This window comes from Crinia signifera, chromosome 12, assembly GCF_055691185.1.
Source record: "Crinia signifera chromosome 12, ASM5569118v1, whole genome shotgun sequence".
NCBI classification, from domain to species: Eukaryota; Metazoa; Chordata; class Amphibia; order Anura; family Myobatrachidae; genus Crinia; species Crinia signifera.
Genome location: NC_139228.1, coordinates 3,647,331 through 3,671,646, shown reverse-complemented (window position 1 = coordinate 3,671,646; position 24,316 = coordinate 3,647,331). Strand labels below are relative to the sequence as shown.

The 24,316-nt window shown below is 50.8% G+C and overlaps 1 protein-coding gene across 2 annotated transcripts; it reads right to left on the bottom strand.

Annotated features, from left to right (window-relative positions):
• Positions 1–3,257: 3,257 nt before the first annotated feature.
• SMG5 (SMG5 nonsense mediated mRNA decay factor) lies at positions 3,258–23,832 on the bottom strand. Of its 2 annotated transcripts, none has more exons than XM_083167361.1 (22): positions 23,686–23,832; positions 21,642–21,740; positions 20,632–20,755; positions 18,719–18,875; positions 18,413–18,502; positions 17,795–17,884; positions 16,459–16,537; positions 15,247–15,372; positions 15,008–15,076; positions 14,193–14,401; positions 13,976–14,107; positions 12,556–13,227; positions 11,655–11,824; positions 11,439–11,514; positions 11,168–11,343; positions 10,723–10,881; positions 9,848–9,907; positions 8,135–8,294; positions 7,842–7,932; positions 7,686–7,760; positions 4,465–4,603; positions 3,258–3,958 (listed from the first exon to the last, which is right to left on the bottom strand). In XM_083167361.1, exons 1-22 carry the CDS (start codon positions 23,748–23,750, stop codon positions 3,875–3,877), a joined length of 3,102 nt encoding a protein of 1,033 aa, XP_083023487.1. In that variant the 5' UTR covers positions 23,751–23,832; the 3' UTR covers positions 3,258–3,874. The 2 variants fall into 2 exon arrangements, with proteins under 2 accessions (XP_083023487.1, XP_083023488.1); XM_083167362.1 differs by having other exon boundaries at positions 12,562–13,227.
• Between the last annotated feature and the right edge of the window lie 484 nt (positions 23,833–24,316).

The window sequence follows — 24,316 nt, the reverse complement described above, 5'->3', positions numbered from 1 at the left end:
ACAGCACACCCGTCCCCGAGCCAGGAAAAGAAGATGTGACCCAGAACAGATTGGTTCTGCCCAGGCACAGCTGTTGGGGTTCACGGCGGTAACAGGCGGGGGGCTGATGCGTAACGCTCATTTGGGGAGATTTATCAAAGTGTGGAGAGAGATAAAGTACCAGCTCCTGTCATTTTTTAAACTCAAATTACATTACTGACCTCCCTAGTGATCTGCAGAACATTGCTCTGTCCCATCTACCCCCTGTCAGGTACATAGTGATATATCCTGCAGACTATTACATTACTGACCTCCCTAGTGATCTGCAGAACATTGCTCTGTCCCATCTACCCCCTGACAGGTACATAGTGATATATCCTGCAGAGTATTACATTACTGACCTAGTGACCTGCAGAACATCGCTCTGTCCCATCTACCCCCTGACAGGTACATAGTGATATATCCTGCAGATTATTACATTACTGACCTAGTGACCTGCAGAACATCGCTCTGTCCCATCTACCCCCTGACAGTTACATAGTGATATATCCTGCAGACTATTACATTACTGACCTCCCTAGTGATCTGCAGAACATTGCTCTGTCCCATCTACCCCCTGACAGCTACACAGTGATATATCCTGCAGAGTATTACATTACTGACCTAGTGACCTGCAGAACATCGCTCTGTCCCATCTACCCCCCGACAGGTACACAGTGATATATCCTGCAGATTATTACATTACTGACCTAGTGACCTGCAGAACATCGCTCTGTCCCATCTACCCCCTGACAGGTACATAGTGATATATCCTGCAGATTATTACATTACTGACCTCCCTAGTGATCTGCAGAACATCGCCAACATAACCTTGCTGTCCCATCTACCCCCTGCAGATTATTACACCCATCTCTACTGCATGAGAAAGCAGCAGGGTCATTGTTCCAAGGGCTGTATAGGGATCCTTGTGTTATCCGCGCCTCTCTTGCTGCCGTACACCCGTTGTGCGGCTGCTGTTACTGACAACAGAGAACACGGCCTAGGCATTTCTCTTCTTCTCCAACCTATAATCAGACATGTAATGTTATTGCAGAGGGTGGAGGGGTTCTAGGCCACATAGTTACAGTCGTGGATGTGAGAGCATGCTGACTGTCCACGGTTATATTACTATACACAGAGGCCACTGGTGGAATGTGGGTGTGAGAGGTCACGTTCCGGACACATTTCTGCACTATATCCATACAGCACAAATCCCAAAGCTTTTGTTTGGGAGAAGCCACTTGAGACCCGGCTTCTGTCAGATCCATTGTGTGGTATATTTAGTCACGTGTGAACAGGTGCAGGAGGAGAACGGCTTAAACCTCTCATTGCTTCCATGTCGGTGTCAGCGGTCCTAGCACCTCCACTGCAATGTTATTATACTGCTGACACAGGACTTGCCGATTCCCTGCCTGTGTTATTCCTAGGACTAATCAGCTGTTGGCACCAGTGATGGTGAAGGGGTGGCAGCATCGCGATCACCCCATGATGGACATGCGTGTGTTTCACTTCAGCCCAGGGCATTGGCTGATGCTCTGTCTCACCCCTGCCAGGCTCCGTGGGCGCAAGTGGAGCCTTATATGAGCAGCAGGGCCTACGGTGGGTGTGATTGGGGCAACAAAACATGCAGCTGTGTATTTCTACACATGCAGGTTACAGAACGGTCTGTGTTACCGGCTAATGCTACACTGCACCGTACAATGAACACCATCCTCTGTATAGCTTACAGAGACATATGTACTAGGAAGCACCGCTCATAGCAAAAGCTAGATGCAGCTTCACTTGCTCCCAACAGATGGCAGTGTAAGAACCGCTCAACGCAAATGCTTCGATAGCTAGTAGATGTAGTTTCACTTTCTGCCTACAGATGGCAGTGTAAGCACCGCTCAAAGCCAATGCTTCAATAGCTAGTAGATGTAGTTTCACTTGCTGCCAACAGATGGTAGTGTAAGCACCGCTCAAAGCCAATGCTTCGATAGCTAGTAGATGTAGTTTCGCTGATGGCAGTGTGTCAGAGCCACGCGGACACTAGACACACACACGCACTAGTAAGACTGATATCTGCAGATAGACCCTCCCCGATCCTGACCTTCAGGCACTGATGCCGGTCTCTGGCATCATATTCTGCTGTCTGTGACACAGCTCAGAGATGGAAGGACTGATGTGCGTTCTTCCATGGGCTCCCTGATAGGATCTCACCACCAGATAACCATGCTGCGCTGCAAACACCAACACTTGTTTAACCCCTTCCCACTGGCAGAGGGAGCAGAGCTCAGAGAGTTGCCGGATCAGTGAGGTGGGTAAGGTACGGCAAGCTTCTCGTCTCTGCAGCCACATTCAGCATTTCTCCGCCCAGAAGCTTTCCCTTGCCGATGAACTGGCGAGACCACAGACAGCATTAATCTGGCACTGAACCGGTTACAAGGGGCAAGCTGTACCTGGGCTGGTGATATAGATACTCAATAACAATCTGAATGGCAGTTTACGGGAATTCATTGCTACGATGTCCACACATGTCTGCTTAGTTCGCTGGTGGATACGGTCAGACTTCTATATCCCGAAAGTCAAATTGTGACTCAGAAATATAAGACACTGGCCATGCATCGGTCAACTCCAAAGATTAAACCACCATTTGCTACAAATGCAATTCTCCATTGTAGGTTTCAGTTCTGTCATGTTCCTGCCTGGTAAATACGGCTGAAATGCAACCAGTGGTTTACATGGCGGCCACAACATCTGCACCAACGCCAATAGGAACTAGCGACAGCACAGGGCCGTGACCACATGACATCATTAGTTCCAAGTGAACCGATTGGCTGTATATTCAAACAGCGGTATGCGCACAAACATGGCTGCCTCCACTGTGAATAAGCACTTGTAGTTAATATTGCACCTTCACCCAATGGCCTTTATACAGACCTGATCGCAGTACAAATTTGTTTGAAAAATGGACAAAACCATGTGCACTGCAGGTGGGGCAGATGTAACATGTGCAGAGAGAGTTAGATTTGGGCGAGTTATTTTGTTTCTGTGCAGAGTAAATACTGGCTGCTTTATTTCTACACTGCAATTTAGATTTCAGATTCAACACAACCCACCCAGATCTAACTCTCTCTGCACATGTTACATCTGCCCCACCTGCAGTGCACATGGTTTTGCCCATTTTCCAAACAAATATTTGTACTGCGATCAGATCTGAATAAGGCCAATGTGAGAGAATAACGCAGACGAGCCTCAGGTAAATAAAATAGCGCTGATTTCTTTATTTTTGCATCCTTTAAAATTGCTCCAATAGGAAATCCATTTGCCAAGAATTTAAAGAAAGAAAACAGAGGGTAATGGGGGAGATACAGGAAACATGGGGGAGGGGGAGGGGGGGGTCAGGGAATGAGGTGATCATTATGGAAGAAGCATGATGGAGGATCTATGTTATCCAGTCACCAAACTACACAAGAGAAAGATTCGCTGTGGCACAGTCCCATCAGCCAGAGGTCTGGAAGATGGACACCTTTAACCCAAGGTCACATGTCAATCACGAAGGTCACCACACAGCAGAAGATTTAACACCAGGCTCGCGCCTCCAACCACGGCTGCCAACTCCTTCTGTCCTCTACCCCCGCTGCCGCAGGCTTGCGGATACGGAGGGCTGCGTGTCTTTCGTACAACACAACAAAAATGTATTATTTTTTTTTGTAAGCTTGCTGGTTTATTTCGTTTGCAGCTTGACTCATTTTTGGGGTGGCCGCGTCTGGTTCCCGGAAGCCGCAGCGGCGGGCGCGGCACAGAAGGAGATTGTGAAGGCTTTGTGTTTATGTTTTGGATTTGTCTGATCTCCGGCACTTCTGACGTCAGCCCTTCAGCCCATCTCCTTCCATTGCTTGTAGAAGTCTAGGACATTCTTTATCTCGATGTTGGAGCCGGACGCGGCCTGCAGTGCGGACTGACACAACAACCGGGTTACAACAGAGAGGCACCTGACTCGCTAATATCACAACAGAACAGAGAACCCCCTGGCTTGCACACCACAGCTTACTTCCTCTGTTCCCAACATATTGGGAAATCCAATTTTCTAAGAAGGGAACCCACAGTCCCCGAGCGATGTGCCAAGTTTATGTTTTAGTATATACAAATATACTGGCAGGCGTGTATGGGCAGATGTTTCCTGTGTTCTTAGTATACACAACTAATTGTATCACACACACTACACTCTCCTGTAAGTGTGCACGTGTTTGTATGTGGGGACATTTATCAAAGCTTGGAAAGAGTACCAACCAATCAGCTGCTAACTCTGATGTGGCTGAAGGACAGGAGCTGATTGGTCCCCTATAGTTCCATGTGCTGCAGTGATGTCACAGGCTGCGGGTCATAAACAGGGCATAGGTCCCCCATTTACATAACACGAAGTAACAGTATAATCTGTGTCCTGGATCCGGAACCAGCACCTACCTGCATGGCAGAGGAGAAACATTCTTGGTGATGGAGCTGGAAGCCGGTAATAATGGTGACCATTCCTGCGGTTTCCTCCTCATTGCTGCCCTGCGTCACCGTGAGCTGCTTGCAGCTGTCCAGAATCTTATATAGGTGCCTGCCGGGGAATATAGGACAGTGATGCTGGGCTCTTTATTGTACAGTAGCTAGAGGGGGATACATATGGGTGAGCAGCAGTCAGATATGTATACTTACCTTCCTCCTGCCCTCCCTTCTAGCAGCCGAACCCGGCCTGTCCACTGCAACCTAACACTAACTCTCCCCGCTAGTTCCTAAACCTACCCACGCCCCCTGCAGCCTAACCCTCCCCATCAATAACGGGATTTTGTACTTACCACCACAGGGAGCATGGGCACTCTATGGAAATTAGTGTGGCCGACTCCTCCCCATCTACTTATCCCTCCCCCTCCAGTAATAAAGATCGTGCCCGAGGGAACTGATAGAGAGAACACACTTCTGGAGAGGAGGTAACACAAAACCAAACATCTAACATACAAGATGGAAGAAGCAAGAACAGTGGTGAAACACACTAAACCAGTCAACCACACACACACACACACACACACACACACACACACACACACGGAACAAACCCCTCCAGATGGTGCAACAAACGGTGTAAAAACCTATAAGTAAAGCGCCGTGGTGGGCATCCAGTGACACCTGTGGACTCTGAGAAAAGGATTTACGGTAAGAAAAAATCCTGTTTTCTCCTTCCTCCAGCAGGAATCACTGGGGCGCAGACAGTGAGGACATCCCAGTGCCCCCCAGATGCGTGGGAAGGAGCTGAGAGCCACGTAAAACCACCCGGCCAAAGTGAGCCGCCGTGGTGGCAAAAGTGTCAAACCTGTAGAACCTGATGAAGGTCCTCCGTCCCGACCAAGTGGCAGCTCTAAATAGCTGCTGAATAGAGACCCCACGGGCAGCCGCCCAAGAGGGGCCCACAGAGCGCGTAGAATGCGCTCGAATGGATGATGGGGCGGTTGAGCTGCTGCTACATATGCCTGTCTGATGGTGATCTGTATCCATCTAGGCAAAGTCTGTTTTGACGCAGGCCAGCCACAACGAACCGTACTTCAAATCCACTTCCTCCAAAGGTTCAGAAATAGATAAACACAGAAAATCCAAGACCAGGTCCAAATCCCACGGAGCCCTGGGTGGGCACACGGGGGACTGCAGCCGCAGGACCCCCAGAAAAAAGGTTTGCACCTCAGGCATCAGGGCCAAACGTCGCTGAAACCTGAACTTTAAAGGGAACCGAGACGCAACCCAGAAGCCAATCCAGTCTGGAGAAACAGCAGAAGCCTGGCCTCCTTAAAGGCCATAGTAGAAACTCTGTGATATTCACACCAGGCCACAAATCCGGTGGTAACGTTTGGAGGTGACATCCTTTCCAGAGCACATCATAGTAGGAATCACCACCTGTGGGATGCCAGCACGACTCAAGATGGACTTGACAGCAGCCACGCCGTCAAACAAAGCCGCTTTAAGTCTGGGAAGACAGAGGGATCTTGACAGAGAAGATCCTATTGAAGAGGGAGTGGCCATGGCTCGTCCACCAGAAGAGACGTGAGGCTGGTGTACCAGGATCGACGTGGCCAATTCGGGGCGATGAGAAGGACCAGGATGTTCTCCCTCCAAATTCGTTGAAACACTCTGGGAAATCAACGGGAAAGGAGGTAACAGGTAAACATAATGGTAAGGCCTAGGGGCCGTCAGGGTGTCCCCATCATGACCTGAGGGCAGCTCCACCAATGCACCATGCGTTGGAAGATCTGAGGATGAAGCGACCACTCGCCTTTGTGGACGTCCTGCTGACTGAGGCAGTCCGCTTGCCAATTTTCGACCCCTGGGATGAATACTGCTGATATGGCCAGAAGATGAGACTGCGCCCACAGCAGAATCCTGCTCACCTTCATGTCCGCTCAACTACTCGTGCCGCCCTGTTTGTTGATGTAAGTCACGGCCAACCTTGGAGGAGCCGGTGAGCCTGTAGGTGCGCATAAAAAACTGCCCGGAGCTCCAGAATGTTGATAGGCAGAAGGAACTCCGAACTGGTCCAACGATCCTGAAACTGGTGATCCAGGGTGACTGCTCCCCACCCCGGAAGACTGGCGTCGGTTGTGAGAAGAACCCAGTCCCAGATTGCAAACCTCCTGCCCTCTCTGAGGATTGGCTGAGTTGAGCCACCAGGCCAGGGAGTGTGTGGCCTGAGGAGATAAAGTCACCCTTCTCTGTAGGTGAAGGACCCTTCTCTGTAGGTGAAGGACCCTTCTCTGTAGGTGAAAACCGGACCATTGACTCAGTAAATTGAGTTGAAAGGGTCGGGAGCGGAAGTGAGCATACTGCACGGCCTCAAAGGATGCTGTCATCTTGCCCAACAGGTGAGTGCAGAGTAGTATCAAAACTTTCCGCAATACAAGACGTACTGAGTCCGGAAGAGACCTGAACTTGTCTTCCGGTAGAAAAAAATTCAATTGGATCAATCCGAGGAACTGCAGTGTCTGAGACGGATGTAGTTGGGATTTCTCGTAATTGGGGATCCATCCGTGTTCGAGGAGAACTTCCTTGGTCAGAGCAATGTTGCTGAGAAGCTCCTCCCGAGAAAAAGCTTTTAGCAGGAGGTCGTCCAGGTACGGGATTATCGTCACCCCCTTGGACCGCAAAAGTTCCATCATCACAGCCATTACCTTGGTAAACACCCGAGGTGCTGAAGAGAGGCCGAAGGGGAGCGCCTGGAACTGCCAGTGACTGTCCAGAATTGCAAACTGAAGGGGAAGGGGAGGAGTTGGCCACACTAATTTCCATAGAGTGCCCATGCTCCCTGTGGTCGCCCTTCTATCCCCACTGTCTACGCACCAGTGACACCTGCTGGAGGAAGGAGAAACATAAACTTTCCCCCCTACTCCTGCAACCTGACACTAACCCCTCTGCCTACAGCCTAACCTGAAGCCCCCCTAGTGCCTAGGTGCAGGTGGGATGCCAGCGTTAGTACACTGAATGCCGACATGGTGACTGCATATACATTGGCCAAGTGTGCTAAAGGCCCAACTTACTACACAAACAGCTACCAGGGTCACACCAAACATGGCCGTCATATTGCACTACAGTGATTCAGGTGGACCTGGTCCAGTCATTGTCTGCTCTCTGACAGGATAGGAGCTCAGAGGGGAGCTTACCAGGCGTCTGTGTCCTGCCGCTTCAGCTTGTTCCTCTCAAAACTTTTCCCAGCCTCCTTCTGGCAGCGGATATACCTGAGACCAGAGAGAACAGTTAACCCTTTCCTGTGACCAGCCAAACCCCTCTGGCAGTGAGCGGGTCACCGGTACCCCTACCTGTTCCCTTTTTTGAACTCTGCCTCTAAGTATCTGATCCCGTCTCGAGCTCCAGGATTCTCCTTCTTCAGGAAGTCTAAGCCGTCTATCACTGGACAACAGAAGGGACCGTAGAGATAGGGGTTACACGTGTGCAGACATCCAATGGTATAGAGCTTTTACAATATTCCCCAAAGACAGCAGTATCAGAGGCGCAGTCACCAGGAATGCTGGGGCAGAGACAGACCGATCTGACAGCCAAGGAGAAGGGTATAGCAGACAGACATTTCTCATTTTCCATTAGCGGGGGTTACCTGTCTGGGGGATGATAATGATGAAGCGCCCGCTGTTTGCCAGCTGTCGGATGATACCCAGGTGCTGACACAGAGCCTGAGTGTCTGGTATTAGGTATGGAGACATGGCAGACTGAGACTTCGGCTGCTGGAGGGTGCCCTCTAGCTGCGATACCTCCAACTGCAGAGACAAAGAAGTCAGGCGTGAGCTTTGGTCGGTTGTATCTGGCTGTGCGAGTGATCCCATGTCTGCGGGAGGCTGGAACCAATTCTCAAGGCTACATACGGGTGCAGCTCACCACAAGGCTGCCTGCAATCAGGTGTAACAAGTGTATACATAAGGGTGGGAAGATATGAGAAGTGACTGACAGGTTATACCGCAGTGAGGCCTAGCGCACTGCCGATGGCCCTGTATGACGCTAAACTGCCTGTACATGCATGAGAGGCTGGGCTAGTGCCAGTCAGGCACTAGCCCAGCCTCTCATGCATGTACAGGCAGTTTAGCGCACTGCCTATGGCCCTGTATGACCTGCTGACTGGCACTAGCCCAGCCTCTCATGCATGTACAGGCAGCTTATCGCACTGCCGATGGCCCTGTATGACCTGCTGACTGGCACTAGCCCAGCCTCTCATGCATGTACAGGCAGCTTATCGCACTGCCGATGGCCCTGTATGACCTGCTGACTGGCACTAGCCCAGCCTCTCATGCATGTACAGGCAGCTTAGCGCACTGCCGATGGCCCTGTATGACCTGCTGACTGGCACTAGCCCAGCCTCTCATGCATGTACAGGCAGCTTAGCGCACTGCCGATGGCCCTGTATGACCTGCTGACTGGCACTAGCCCAGCCTCTCATGCATGTACAGGCAGCTTAGCGCACTGCCGATGGCCCTGTATGACCTGCTGACTGGCACTAGCCCAGCCTCTCATGCATGTACAGGCAGCTTATCGCACTGCCGATGGCCCTGTATGACCTGCTGACTGGCACTAGCCCAGCCTCTCATGCATGTACAGGCAGTTTAGCGCACTGCCGATGGCCCTGTATGACCTGCTGACTGGCACTAGCCCAGCCTCTCATGCATGTACAGGCAGCTTAGCGCACTGCCGATGGCCCTGTATGACCTGCTGACTGGCACTAGCCCAGCCTCTCATGCATGTACAGGCAGCTTAGCGCACTGCCGATGGCCCTGTATGACCTGCTGACTGGCACTAGCCCAGCCTCTCATGCATGTACAGGCAGCTTAGCACACTGCTGATGGCCCTGTATGACCTGCTGACTGGCACTAGCCCAGCCTCTCATGCATGTACAGGCAGCTTATCGCACTGCCGATGGCCCTGTATGACCTGCTGACTGGCACTAGCCCAGCCTCTCATGCATGTACAGGCAGCTTAGCGCACTGCCGATGGCCCTGTATGACCTGCTGACTGGCACTAGCCCAGCCTCTCATGCATGTACAGGCAGCTTAGCGCACTGCCGATGGGCCTGTATGACCTGCTGACTGGCACTAGCCCAGCCTCTCATGCATGTACAGGCAGCTTAGCGCACTGCCGATGGCCCTGTATGACCTGCTGACTGGCACTAGCCCAGCCTCTCCTGGAGCACATGGTGCTCTCTGTGTGGTCACGTTATTTGAGGACTATACTGGCTGCAGATCAGGTCCTGTTGGCACAGAGAGGGGATGGGGAAACCTTGCCCAGCAGTTGATCTGGAGGGGTCACATTGCAGACCAAGTACCTGAAGTCGTAGCTGGGCCATGTCCCTCATCAGCCGGTTTCTCCGAGTCTCCTCCTGAGCCTGGGAAAGAGAGAGCGAGAGATGACAACAACTTGGCAGGGCCACAGAATAGCAGAGGATCTCCTTTCATTTCCCAGCGGAAGTGACTGAGGCTATTATTGGCTGTGCCAGCTGTCGCAGTGTGTCTGACCGAAGGGGATTACACGCGTGTGCTGCCATCTACAGGCTACCTAGCACGGATATAGTGCAGTGTGCTCCACCCTGACTAGAGGGGATTACACGCGTGTGCTGCCATCTACAGGCTATCTAGCACGGATATAAGTGCAGTGTGCTCCACCTGACTGGAGGGGATTACACGCGTGTGCTGCCATCTACAGGCTACCTAGCACGGATATAGTGCAGTGTGCTCCACCTGACTAGAGGGGATTACACACGTTTGCTGCCATCTACAGGCTACCTAGCACGGATATAGTGCAGTGTGCTCCACCTGACTGGAGGGGATTACACGCGTGTGCTGCCATCTACAGGCTACCTAGCACGGATATAGTGCAGTGTGCTCCACCTGACTGGAGGGGATTACACGCGTGTACTGCCATCTACAGGCTATATGAGAGAATGCAAGCTACAATGGTTTCTGGGCATTTCACTGTTGCTCCCAGTCAGCAGAGCAGGAACACTGTAAGGTACAGGCCTATGAGGAGAGTGCAAGCTGTTCGTTCCACTAGGAAGGCAGGCTGGGCTGTCATGGTAGAGCGCTAGTCTACGCCGAACAGTGTGCATAGCACCGGCCCAGGGGAGGACAGAACAGGAACATGATAAAGGGAACTCCAGCTGCAAAAATAGATCATGCAGGAGGCGTAAGACGCAGCACTCACCATGCGGAACTGGGCCTGAGCCTGGTGTAAGGTGTTGTCCTGCTGGGATTCGGCAATGCTGGTGAAAATCCCCAGGTCCGGATTGAATTGCAGGACGTTCCCCTGCAGCCGGGTGAGGAAATGGCCAAAGCTGCGAATGTAGCAGCTACGGACAATGGACTGAAACAGAAGCACAGGCGGTATGTAATCTTACAGAGCAGATCTTCATTATAGATCATTATCCGGTAATTTCCCTCTGTCAGGGGATAATGCCCATAACCGATCGGTATTACGCAGCATGGACCCAAATACAGCTCTGCTCCTGACCTTTCCCACCTAGCCTATGACGTGAGCCCATATGGGCAGTGTATGGAGTACTAGGCCCATTATATCTATGACCCCTACACCAGTACTTTGGCAGCGTCATTACACCAGTATGATGTCACTCGGCCAGGAGGACAGTTACCTCTTCCAGAACAGTAAGCAGAGGCCTCTCCTTCTCGAAATTGACCTTGCGGTGTGTGGCTTTCAGTGGTGGCAGGTTCCTCAGAGCCGCGTCTTCTGGGAGGAGTATGTGGTGGGTCAGGTCAGGCTGATCCGATTCCGGCAGCATACTCTGAACGTCACTGCACAGGGGGATGCCTGAGACACAGACAGCGACATATAAAGTCTATGTACAGACCATCGCTTTGTCCTGTGGCTGAGATAACTGTAATACGCTAGAACTGCTCTCTTACCAGATTCATGGATCTTGGCTGCAGACGGCAACAGGTTTAAAAGCACAGACAATCGGTTCCACAAACTCTGGGAGCTCTGCAAGACAAGCAGGGAATGATTAGCGCTGGCTGCCAGCAACACAATGTATTTAGCTAAATCTGAAACGCTTTATTAAAGTGATTTGTATCCCGCAAGCAGCGCAGGAGATGGAAACGTGCGCCGGATGTGCTCTCTACCTGCGCACACATGATTATTATATCCGTGTTGGTCCTCAGCCAATCCAGGAAGATCTTGACGCTGGCCAGAAGTCCCTCGCTGGTGATCACCTCCAGCCGCTCCTGAAGACTCTTCTCGTTGTGGCCTGACTTGTTGCTCTCAACACTTCCCTCCGAGTCAGAGATTTCGCCTCCAAATACACAAAAAAATAAGAATTTATAACCAACTAATTAAACAGGGAAAGAGTCTAATAAACGTCAGCTCGGGATTGTACACTCCAGTGTGTATGCCAGAGCCATCCAACATACCATCTGCCAACCCTCACCCACAGCAAGGATAAAGTAACCACGGGTGGTGTCCAAGAAACAGTAACTGCCCTACAAGTCTTTACCAGGGTTACACCAGGAGAACCGTATGCAGCTCAGCGATGGCCAAGGGAGTGCTTACAGAATATGCTACTCATTCTGGATCAATGTTTTATATTTAATTCAATGTATTAAGACTTGAATGTAGTGGGCTTTGTCCACATTCCTCAATTTTTGGGGGTGTAATAACTCTAACCTGATCCCTCAAAATTTTAACGTCAAGATACAATTCCCCTGTAGAGTGTATCTAGCTCACAGCTCTAATGCAGCAGCGCCATCCATTGGAGGTCACCAGGTCAGCCTGAAAATCTATGCTCGGTACCCCGCCCAAACACGGCCTCAAAACAGAGGCGGATGGGTGTACTCGGAGGACTGCAAACACCCAGAAACTGCATAAGAGGCGAATGCGATTTACATGCAGCCAGAGAACACCATTGCAAGGTAATGATTTAGCGTTAATCGTAGAAGAGATCTACATCGATTCCTGAATTATGGGCCTTTAACCAACTCACATTCCAACAGTCCACTCTATCTAGAAGTACATGGTCCTACTCACCCTTACCTTGTTCCACGCTGTTCGAGTTCTCCACATCTCCATTCATTAGTGGTTCTGTCCCCGTGGAGCTGGGGGCCACCAGTTCAGCTATAGGCTTCACAAACACATTGGTGAAGGTGGGCGCCAAGCGGAAGCAGCGCTTTGTCTGGAACATCTGGGTAGACATGGCCTGGAGGTTGCTGGCCATACTTGCTTCGGTGGTGGCAGGACCTGGGCCGTTCGCATGGAGCTCCTGGACTTCCGTTTTAGCAGCGCTCACAGACTTTACTTCTATCTTCTCCGCTGTGGATTTTGGAGATTCTTTAGACTCCTTCAGATTCTTTCCCTCCTCTCCAGGGTCATCTTCCATGTCTTCCAGGTCAGAGCGGGATTCCTGGCTGTTCATATCGGAGTCTGACTCGATGTCAAACGCCGCTTCTTCCTCGCTCTTCTCCGACGCGCTCTCTGAATTGTCGCTTCCCTTAGCCGAGCCGTGGCTGGAGTCCGAGTCAAAGCCCTCACTCAGGTCACTCTCGTCCGCCTTCCGAGCGTGTCTCCTTCTCCTGAGGCAAGACAGGCGAGAGTACTTCTGGCTTTTCTTGTTCTGGGGTTTCGTCCGTGGCTGTTTGCTGACCTGGTTCACCTCCACTTCTACATCTTTCACATCGGAGACCTCCCTGGACTCTGGATCATCTGTGGAAATCAACCAGATTCAAGTATGAATTGCTACTTGGTAGAAAGGATGGCAATACATGAGAGCCCACCTATTTGCCATCAGCACTGCATCCCAGATGCGATGTTTGGGAGTAGTAAATGCCCGCCCCCCCCCCATAGCCTAAGCTGGGATATTGCTTGCAGCCCCGCATGCGATACCTCAACTACTGCCATGGGAGTACACAAGCCCTCCGGGCAGCTGAATGGCATGTGATAGATCGTATGCGCTCCTTTTGTATATGAGGTGTCCAATAGGATGCCACCAACTGCCACAGGAGCAGACAAATCCTTGCGGCAACCAATGGATCAGATCTGGAGAGAAAACACCTACGATATGACTTTCACACAATTTATCGGCCCGATAGGTCAAAATTGTGTGAAAAAGGGGGCACCTTAAGATTGATACAAGTGGCCCACTGGCATTACTTGCACGTTCACTGTGGACTAACTTGCAGCTCCTTGAGATGACGGCGTGGGTTATTCTACTGATACAAGTGGCCCACTGGCATTACTTGCACGTTCACTGTGGACTAACTTGCAGCTCCTTGAGATGACGGCGTGGGTTATTCTACTGATACAAGTGGCCCACTGGCATTACTTGCACGTTCACTGTGGACTAACTTGCAGCTCCTTGAGATGACGGCGTGGGTTATTCTACTGAAGGACTACAACTGGGCTCGATCTCTCCAAAATCCTCAGCTTCTTCATACTGGTCCCGGAGACTTACCTGGGCTGTCATTCTGGAAGGCGGGGATGGGGCTCTCTTCCAGTTCGGCCTGTAGTCTTATATTCACATGGTTGACCAGGTGGGAGAACAGGGCCAGTGTGAACGCTATGGCGGCACTGTACTGCTTGGAATCTGGAAATACAGTGAGCCACATCCTTAGTCATGTAGTCTATGACCCAAGGCTTGGTCTTCCTTCATTCCCTCCGGACACACTCACCTGCCCGCTTCAAGCTGTGGACACTCATCAGACAGATCACCACCATCCGAAAAACCAGCAGGTCCGGCAGAAAGGAGTAGCTTCCCTCATACTCCTCCTCATCCTCACTGGCTGAGCTCAGGTTGAGGGACGAAGGCAGGTAGAACATGCAGAGGTTGAAATCCTCCAGGACCGATTGGCAGAGAGAGGTCAGCTCAGAGTCCACGGAGCTAAGTGGAGCAGAGAAACACACCATTACCTCTCTCATTATGTATGGCCGGTGTAGATTCCCGTATGGAAAACCGCTTCAGTTGGGCCACCTTATGCAAGGCCAGTGCTCTGGTTTCCCCGCCACCAGCCCACTCTCTATGCTGGGGGGTAAATGTGTGAAGCTTGGAGATAAAGAACTTTATGTGCAAGGTGATAATGCTCCAGCCAATCAGCTACAATATGTAAATTGACAGTTAGAAGCTGATTGGCTGGTGCATTTTCTTCTCCAAGCTTCATACATTTACCCCTGGATGTGTAATTCATGAAGTACACAGAACACATGGCTATGGCCTAAACCAGTGGTTCTCAACCTCGGTCCTCAAGGACCCCCAACAGTGCTCATTTTCCAGGTCTCCACACAGAATCACGGGTGAAATAATTAGCTCCAACTTCGGATCTTTTCCAATGTGTCAGTGAGTAATGCACGCGTTCATCATCAGGTGCACTGTTGGGGGTGTTGAGGGCAGAGGTTGAGAAGCGCTGGTCAGGACAGGACACTGTACCACTGAGAGGTGGTACCAGACTCGCAGACAGAACATGTATACTGCAGGAGAAGGGACACTGACCTGCACTTGGGCTGCAGCAGCCTCTGGAGATACATGAAGCTGACCAGTAACCTCTTTATGTCCTTACATCTGCAGGACCAGAACAAGGATTACAAAGCGATGCTGAGGGAAAACACACGGTCACTTCCCTACTGCTAGTCCTGTATGTATCTCCCCCTTTATTCTAGGTGATGACTGGATGAGAGCTGCTCTGGTCACCACCTGTTACCTGCAGAAGACACAAGTGCGGCCGCTCTCACCTCTTCTTGCCAGGCGACAGTTTACGGTTCTCGCTCTTCTTCAGCTGATGGTACATTTTGGCCGCCTTATCGTACAGTCTCTTCAGGTTGCCGTAAGCCCCTTCAAAGGAGACCTCTGACTGAATGCTGCCGCGAGGGGAGAGACCGAAGACATAGTGCCAATAGTTACATACGATGGATGCGAGTGTGAAATCCTTTAGATGCCCAGCAATGTAGGAGTGAGGCCGTGAGATGATCTAACGTCTACACTTGACTGAGAGGTCTCAAAAGCTTCATCATGAAGATCAAAGGCCATTCAAGGGAACTTTTTTTTTAATCGGACATTAGATTACCAAATTGATCATATTATTAGATAAAAATGACAAAAATGGCATAAGGCAATTTTCGCATTTAATTCTTTTATTGTCACAATATGCAAATAATACGTCAGCAGTAAATAACTAATAATCACATTTGTGAGTAACAATGTGATGGCTACAGCGGCCTCTGCTGGTATATAAAGAACTCCACTTTCAGACCGTTACCCTCTGCAGGGAAAGTCTCCATATTTACCAACGGGATACTGTCACCAGCATGATGGGTGACATGAGTTAAGTCGACAGGGTTTCTTTTACTGTTTTTTTTAGCCGACATGTGCCGACAGGGGTTATTTCATGCCCTACCATCCACTAGGGCATGCTGGGAGAATAAAATAGTGTGCCGAGCACAGCGAGCCATATGAGAGAACACATTGTTAAGTTTTAGTGCTTCCGGTTTAAAACTAAAAATACTGTGTCGACTTTTTCAATGTCAACCCATGTCAACCTAATGACCCTGTCGACCATAATGCTGGTGCATGTTAACTTTAATTTGGGAGATGACACAATGGATTGTTTTCTATTGTGTAACATGGTTCAATTCGGCTGCGGTGTGCCACAGAGGCGGCTATGCTACACCTTGGGCCTGTCTGGCCTGACATTCCTACTCCCAGCTCCATTCTGTGTAGCATTCTCACCAAGATGGAGGCAGAGGAGAGGAGGACTGGTCAGTTTGGTTCTGGGATGCTAGTTTGTAATGAATGGTGGGAATTGTCATTGCACAAAGCCACAACGTCACTGTTAGCCATTACCTATTGCACTAATACAGACACCTTTATAGGGAAAGCAGTAGCTTTATCAGAGATCTGTTATTAACCATTAAATCACTGAGATAACTGGCACCCACATCACTCACCAGCGCAGGTAGCAGTAAGTGGCCTCCACGTGGTAGTACTTACTCCCAGCTAACGTGCCCAGCTGGTTAAACGGCATCCCTGCCAAGGAGAAAGATCAGAGTAAATGGTATGGGTCCGCGGGTCATCACATTCTAACCAGAAGCTTCCACACCTTGGCAGAGCTGGAGACATTGCACAAGCACAATGCTAGATCATCTTCCCGAATAACCATCTTCTAGTCTCACCCACAGATTACAGACAGGAAGTTTGCTGCGCTTGGGACACAGTCTTCCTCCTGCCATCACAACTTAGGGGCGCATCTATCATTATATAGCGATGTCGGCGCGATGACATCACCGAGCATCGCATTGCGGTATCATGTGATACCGCTGGGATTTATCAATTTGAGGGCGCAGGGACAGGGCTCCGAACGGAGCCTGTCCCTGCGAAGCCCTGACCCGGAAGCTGGGGGGGGGGGGGTCTGCGCATGCGCGGTTATGCGCTTACCCCGCTGACCGCACTGCCCTATGTGTAGACAAAGGCTACAACGGGCTATCGCCATATCAGAATGGCGATAGCCCAGGGCCGCCTGATGTTGATACATCGGGCAGCTTCGCATCCCCCATAGAAACCTATGGGGGATGCAGCCGGTGGCGGTGAAGGGGGGATCGCAGCAGGGATCAGAGATTCCTGCTGCGATCCCCCTTTAATACATTAAGGGGATACTAAATATTTGCGGTTAACCCTCGCAAACGGATGTTTTCGGGGATTTAGGCGCAAATATTGCTTGATAAATGCGGCCCTTACTCTTCAGTCCTGAATAGTTTTTCATGTATTACTACCAATGCTATAAGCAGCTGCCTGGTAAAAGACAACTCCTAGGACAGTGATGGCTAACCTTGACACTCCAGCTGTTGTTGAACTACACATCCCAGCATGTCCTGCTACAGTTTTAGCATGGCCAAATAGTAAAACTGGAGCAGGGCATGCTGGGATGTGAAGTTCAACAACAGCTGGAGCGTCAAGGTTAGCCATCACTGTCCTAGGCTGATCTTAGTGGCCGTTTAATTAACCCCTTCACGGCCTGTAGACTATACTCTGATCACTGCATCCATAAGAGCGATGTAATGAGCCTGTGACAGCCAATAAACCTTACACTGTTTGAAGCATAGACATTAATTACCTGGAACACAGCGTGACCTTAGCACATCTCCGCCCTGTGACGGTGCAGACTCTCTCATTACTGCGTTCCGCTTTATAAATCACTAATACCATATGATGTGGTTACACTGCGTCCCATGCCAATTACCGCCGGCCGTAGCCAAGCTTCAGTATCAGCCCATGATAAGAACTCACCGATCTGAGGGACAACCGTCAGAGCCTGGCAGTAAAATCTCTCCGCTAACTTCTCCGTGTCCACCAGCGCCAGTTCATTCTGGTACCGAGCTGCAAGAAGATGGGTGGTACAGGAGCTTACATTACTGCCCTGCGAGCACCGACACTCGCAGAGGAACAGATAGGACAAACATTACCATTGGCAAACCAATGAGGGGCAGATATAAGAAGCAGGGATAGAGGGAGAAGAAGTGGCCCATGGCAACCAATCAGCTGCTCATTTTATATTATGCAAATTACAGATGTGAGTTCAGTGCTGATTGGTTGCCATGGGCCACTTCTCCTTTACATCTACTTCATACATCTACACCTGAATCCCAAAAACCAGCTGCAGCATCATTATCACTATATACTATAGCAGCGTTGGCCGGGTCACTATTCCTGCCCTAATAATCATGGGAAGAAAAAACCTAAACAATAAGGATTGTGTGACGTGTGGTACCCCTCAGGTGACTGCAATGGGAATAATAAAGCCCAGTGTTCCAGTAGGGCAGAAACCTGGTCCAACAAGAAGAACCGAGGGCTGGAACACACAGGGCTTGGTGTACCAGCACTGAGGCAGGCAAGCATCATTCATACCCAGGTCCCCCAGGTACACGAGACATCTGTGGCACGCCATCTGCGCCCATTCCATCTCCTTGGCTGAGGCAGAGACCAGCTTCTTGCAGCCTGTGACAGGAATGTAAAGCAGAGCTGCAGTCAGGATATGTAATGCTGCAATATGAGATCTATCCAAGTCATGTACTCCCCCCACAGCCCCTCCTAAGACCCTCCCAGTCCTCACCCCTGCGGGTCCCAGCATCCTAAATGTGCCACAAGGCTACAATAGATCCCCTTGTCACCCGTTATATCAGAGTACACATCGTGCTGCGGGTGGCCACTCACCTATAAGGGGGTCGGTGACGTGGGTCCAGTCGATGCAGTACTGCAGCTCCAGCTGGTAATGGGATTGTATGTAGAGTAAGAGGTGCTGGTAGAAGCCGACGCCAGCAATCAGGTGAGTGCGGTAGGCGCATTCCAGGGCGCTGCGGCTGTGGATGTGCTGTGCACGGAGACAAGAGACTCAATAACTCATTTATTACTGATGCTTTCTAGTGGGTGTGCCTCGCTTTCTGGCCCAAAGAGCTTACAATCTGCTACTCATAGATTGCAGTGCAGCTTGAGGTGTAACTCTGAAGTAAGTCGTTACTGATGATCCCACGGTTGTAGGACTTATTAGGGATGGGGAGGAGAAGGCATACAGAGACCAAGTGAGCACCCTAGTACACTGGGGTAGAGAAGACTACCTACTGTTACACGTGACTAAAACGAAGGAAATGATCATAGAGTTTAGACGATGTGGGAAGTCGGAGGGTGACGGAGTTTAAGCTATTAGGGGTTATTAGCCCTCAAACATCACAGTGATGGCTATGAAGGCTCAGCAGCGCTTAATATTTTTGAGGAAGCTGAGAGCAGCAACATTATCCCAGGAGAATCTGATCAGGTTTTACAAATGACTTATTGAAAGCATCCGGTCATATTGTATTGTAGTGTGGGAATAGCACTATGGGCAGTATTCAATGAGAAAAGTTCTCCGTGTTTTGTGGAGAATTTGTGCTTTTTTCGCCTTGGACGGGGCATTTTGCTCTCCAAAAGCGAGCAACCCTATTCAATGTGAAATGTTCTCCGTCTTTCTAAGTGATTTTCGCCGTCTCTCTCCGTGTAGAAATTCTCCATCTTTTGATGGAGAGCTGGAATGTGAACTTTTAATCTAAAAGGGTTTTGTATTTAATTTTGGTGTCAAAAAATCAGGAATTTTTTTCTGTGAAGGGGCATGTGATTTTTATTCATGTGCTTATAGCACATGAATATATATTTAATTAAAAAAAAAAAAATTTTAATTTTTTTTTTCTTTTTTTTTTACACAGTGCAGCCAGCAGGGGGCCGGAGCGCTCGAGCCGCTCATTAGATATTCATATATTCACTGCACCCGTATGCACGTTCGGGTGCAGTGAATACTGGGTCCCCCGCTGGCTATAGGGGGGGGCAGCCTGTGCTGCCTGGGTCCCAGGGGGGCCCCCTACCCTCACATATGTTCTGTGGCATCCAGGGAGACTTTAATCTCCCTGGATGCCACGTCCCACGGCTCCCTGTCAGCTCCCTGCCGCGGACGCTCGTCCGCTGCAGGGGTTAAGACTCGCCGCGAGTGGCGGCGAGTCTTAAAAACGTTGAATAGTGGGAGCAGGAGTGGCAGCGAGCCCTCCGGAACACGGAGAGTGCATGGAGAGCAAAATAAAACGCTCTCCATGCACGGAGAACTCCGTCATTGAATACTGCCCTAAAAAAAGATATGAGGAGATTGAAGCGGGTGATGCACACTGCGGCGGCCATTACGGGCTGTGACTTGTCTTCTATTGAGGATATTTTTATTAGAAATTGTCAGCGAAAAAGAGATAGCATTGTGCAGGATTGCTATCATCCTTATCCATGGGTCTTCAAACTGAGGCCCTCCAGATGTTGTGAAACTACAAATCCCAGCATGCCTTGCCACAGATTTGTTATAAGGGAGTGTTATAACTGTGGCAAGGCATGCAAGGATTTGTAGTTTCACAACATCTGGAGGGCCGCAGTTGGAAGACCCATGCTTATAACTATATCTTCTCCTTTTTCCCAGCGGCAATTGTCGATTTGAATCAAAATTGTTAAATTGTATTTCTCTGCTACCTAGAATGTAATTTGGTTGTTTTTACAATTTTATGTTGTTTAACAATGACACCGGACCCATATATATGTGCGTGAGGTATGAGGCACACACTTACCTTCTTGTTGGTTTTGATGAGCTGGATGACTTCATAATAGACCTTACGCCACAGAACTTCCTCAGCTTTCCTGCCATATTCCACGGGGTGTAAGAACATAAGCTTGACACACAGCTCCCGCAGCCTGCCGGGGAAAGGTGGGGGACACGGCATAGGTAGCGTGCTAGTAATTTAAGGTTGAGGGGTTTGCTCCAATGATCAATGGTACCAGCATAGCATAGATTTCATGGCAGCACCTTCCTCCAACACAAACTTCATTAACAGACATTCATGTGGCTCACTGGCTAAATGGCCAATGCACCCACTGAGGGTTTACCTACAGGCAGGGCTATTTTTCAGCAGGCTCCAGCAGGAACTGAGGCCCTTATTCTAGTTCACTCTTTCTGACAAAATATTTCTTAGATGGACAAAACCATGTGCACTGCAGGTGAGGCAGGTGTTACTTGTGCAGAGATAATTAGATTTGGGTGGGGGTTTACACCTGCCCCTCACCTGCAGTGCACATGGTTTTGTCCATCTAAGAAATATTTTGTCAGAAAGAGTGAACTAGAATAAGGGCCTCAGTTCCTGCTGGAGCCTGCTGAAAAATAGCCCTGCCTACAGGTGTGCCTGACAGCAGTCTCCCCATTCTACTACCCTCAGCCTGTGCTTAACCCCCTGCTCACATCATGATGCAGCCCTGGCGAATCACACGACCTCCCATCGCCCAACACTTATGATGATCTGATTGGCTACTCGAGCATGTATTATAACAAGTGCCCTGACCAAGTCACATGCATCCTATACGGTGTGAATCCACGTGTGCGACACCAGACTGTGATGCAATTATTGAATAACATTTCAGTACGTGGACCCAAGCTACGAAGGTAAGTAATGAGGCCTCCATTGGTGACAGCCACCACTCCTAGGTTATACGCCACCAATCATCCCCCTTCCGCAGACGCACCCTGATCACACTGCACAAACTACAGACCACCTTCAGCAGAAAGGATGATAAAGGTTCCACGTACTTGTTGCGAAGACTGATATTCTCTGGTTTAAACACCTCCTGATAAGCCGTCTTGTTGGAGATAATGAGATCCAGCCGGTGCACCGTCTCCACCACAGCCCTGCCATACAGAACAGAGAGACAACTGTAACGCACATCTACATTACATGGTCGTCAGCCTGAGGGGGGGTGGGTTCTGGGGCCACTTGTAGTAGTGTCCATTCTAGCACCCTGCATCTTCCACAACCTGTGCAGTTCCTTGTCCCTGCCTGGGGAGTCAGGAGCACTTTCACTATTGTATTCATCTCACAGACACATTACACATTAATCAGCTGCTGCATATGATCACTATAAGACGCAGCCTAACCTCCGAATGACGAGAGACAGAGGAGTCCTGTCCCCAGGGAACCCAGCGTCCTCACAGACCCTACTAATAGTCCGTTGAAAAAACTGATGCATTGGTGTAATAGTCTGGCATGTACAATGCAGCGGACACATTAGGTGGCTGGGTGAGGACTATCCGGATATCTGGAAAGGAATCGGACCTGGATGATGCATTACTTATGAAGTCCTGATTGGACAATAGGACAGTCCAGTGGCCTATCACACAGGTCGGGGTGTTAAGTGTGGTATGGTAAATGAAGCCAAAGCAAACCCAGTCACCCAGAAATAGCTGAATAGGCGGCATCACTGAGGCACATGGTGCAAGGGCCTGGATAGCGTACCACCATCCACAGGAGCTAACGCCACCCCTTACCTAAATACGGCCTGTCTATTCACATTGGCAATCCCAAAGTGACATGGTGGTGACATATCCTGTCCAGATGCTAGGACCGGTCAGAGGCTGACAGAGCCCACGAAGCTGCTACTGAACAGTATAATAGTGGCTCTGGTACTTATGTAATATCTGGGCTCCCGTTTTTCTTATGAGACCGCGTCCCCTTGCGGGGCTCGCTGCGCTCACCACACTATATAAAATCAACTCCATGCCACTGAAGGTGGCATGCGCTGGCAATTATCTTTACCAACCAATCACATCACATAATTTTCCTGCCCCCATGTGTCCTAATACCAGAGCACTGTTCTTCCCATCGCTCTCAAATCACAGCTTACACTGATCCCAGCAACTGTCACAGTGTCCCCCTCCTCCTGCCCCCTCACAGTGTCCCCCTCCTCCTGCCCCGCCCCCTCAGTGTCCCCCTCCTCCTGCCCCGCCCCCTCCTCCTGCCCCGCCCCCTCACAGTGTCCCCCTCCTCCTGCCTCAGTCACAGTGACCCCCTCCTCCTGCCTCAGTCACAGTGACCCCCTCCTCCTGCCTCAGTCACAGTGTCCCCCTCCTCCTGCCCCGTCACTCTGTGTCCCCCTGCTCCTGCCCCGTCCCCCTCCTCCTGCCTCAGTCACAGTGACCCCCTCCTCCTGCCTCAGTCACAGTGTCCCCCTCCTCCTGCCCCGTCACTCTGTGTCCCCCTCCTCCTGCCCCGTCACTCTGTGACCCCCTCCTCCTGCCCCGTCACTCTGTGTCCCCCTCCTCCTGCCCCGTCACTCTGTGTCCCCCTCCTCCTGCCCCGTCCCCCCCACAGTGACCCCCTCCTCCCCCGCCCCCAGTGACCCCCTCCTCTCCTGCCCCGTCCCCCCCCTACAGTGACCCCTCATCCTGCCCCGTCCCCCTCACAGTGACCCCCTCCTCCTGCCCCGTCACTCTGTGACCCCCTCCTCCTGCCCCGTCACTCTGTGTCCCCCTCCTCCTGCCCCGTCACTCTGTGTCCCCCTCCTCCTGCCCCGTCACTCTGTGTCCCCCTCCTCCTGCCCCGTCCCCCCCACAGTGACCCCCTCCTCCTGCCCCGTCCCCCTCACAGTGTCCCCCTCCTCCTGCCCCGTCACTCTGTGTCCCCCTCATCCTGCCCCGTCCCCCCCCCACAGTGACCCCCTCATCCTGCCTCAGTCACAGTGACCTCCTCCTCTTGCCCCGTCACTCTGTGTCCCCCTCATCCTGCCCCGTCCCCCTCACAGTGACCCCCTCCTCCTGCCCCGTCCCCTCAGTATCCCCGGCATGGGGCCGCTCTCACCGGTAGAGCCGCTTGATGTGCAGCACCTTGGCCTCGGGCTCCCCGTCAGCTGCTCCCTGACTCATTACTGCGGTTACCGGGGTCCCACGGAGACTACAGCCGCCATGTCTGTCACCTGGAAATACCGCGAGAGCCGGGACTCGGAGTGCGGCGGTGGGCGGAACAAAGTACGACGTCATCTGGAGGGGGCGTGACGGGGGCGGGCCCTAATACTAGTTATCGTTGTAAACCGCAGTTACCGCATGGAATGTGACCATGCCACCCTATACATTCATATACCCTATTCCATAACTATACCATACCACCCTATACCATCATATCCCTGCCACCCTATACCATAACTACACCATATCACCCTATAAGCTCATATCCCTGCCCAATGCTACCCTATACTATACCATACATAACTACACCATACCACCCTATACCATCATATCTCTGCCACCATATACCATAAATACACCATACCACCCTATACCCCTGCCACCCCTATACCTTAACCCTAACTACACCATACCACCCTAAACCATCATATCCCTGCCAATGCCACCCTATACCATAACTACACCATACCACCCTATACCCGTGTCATCCTAAACATAACTACACATAACAAACTATACCATCATAT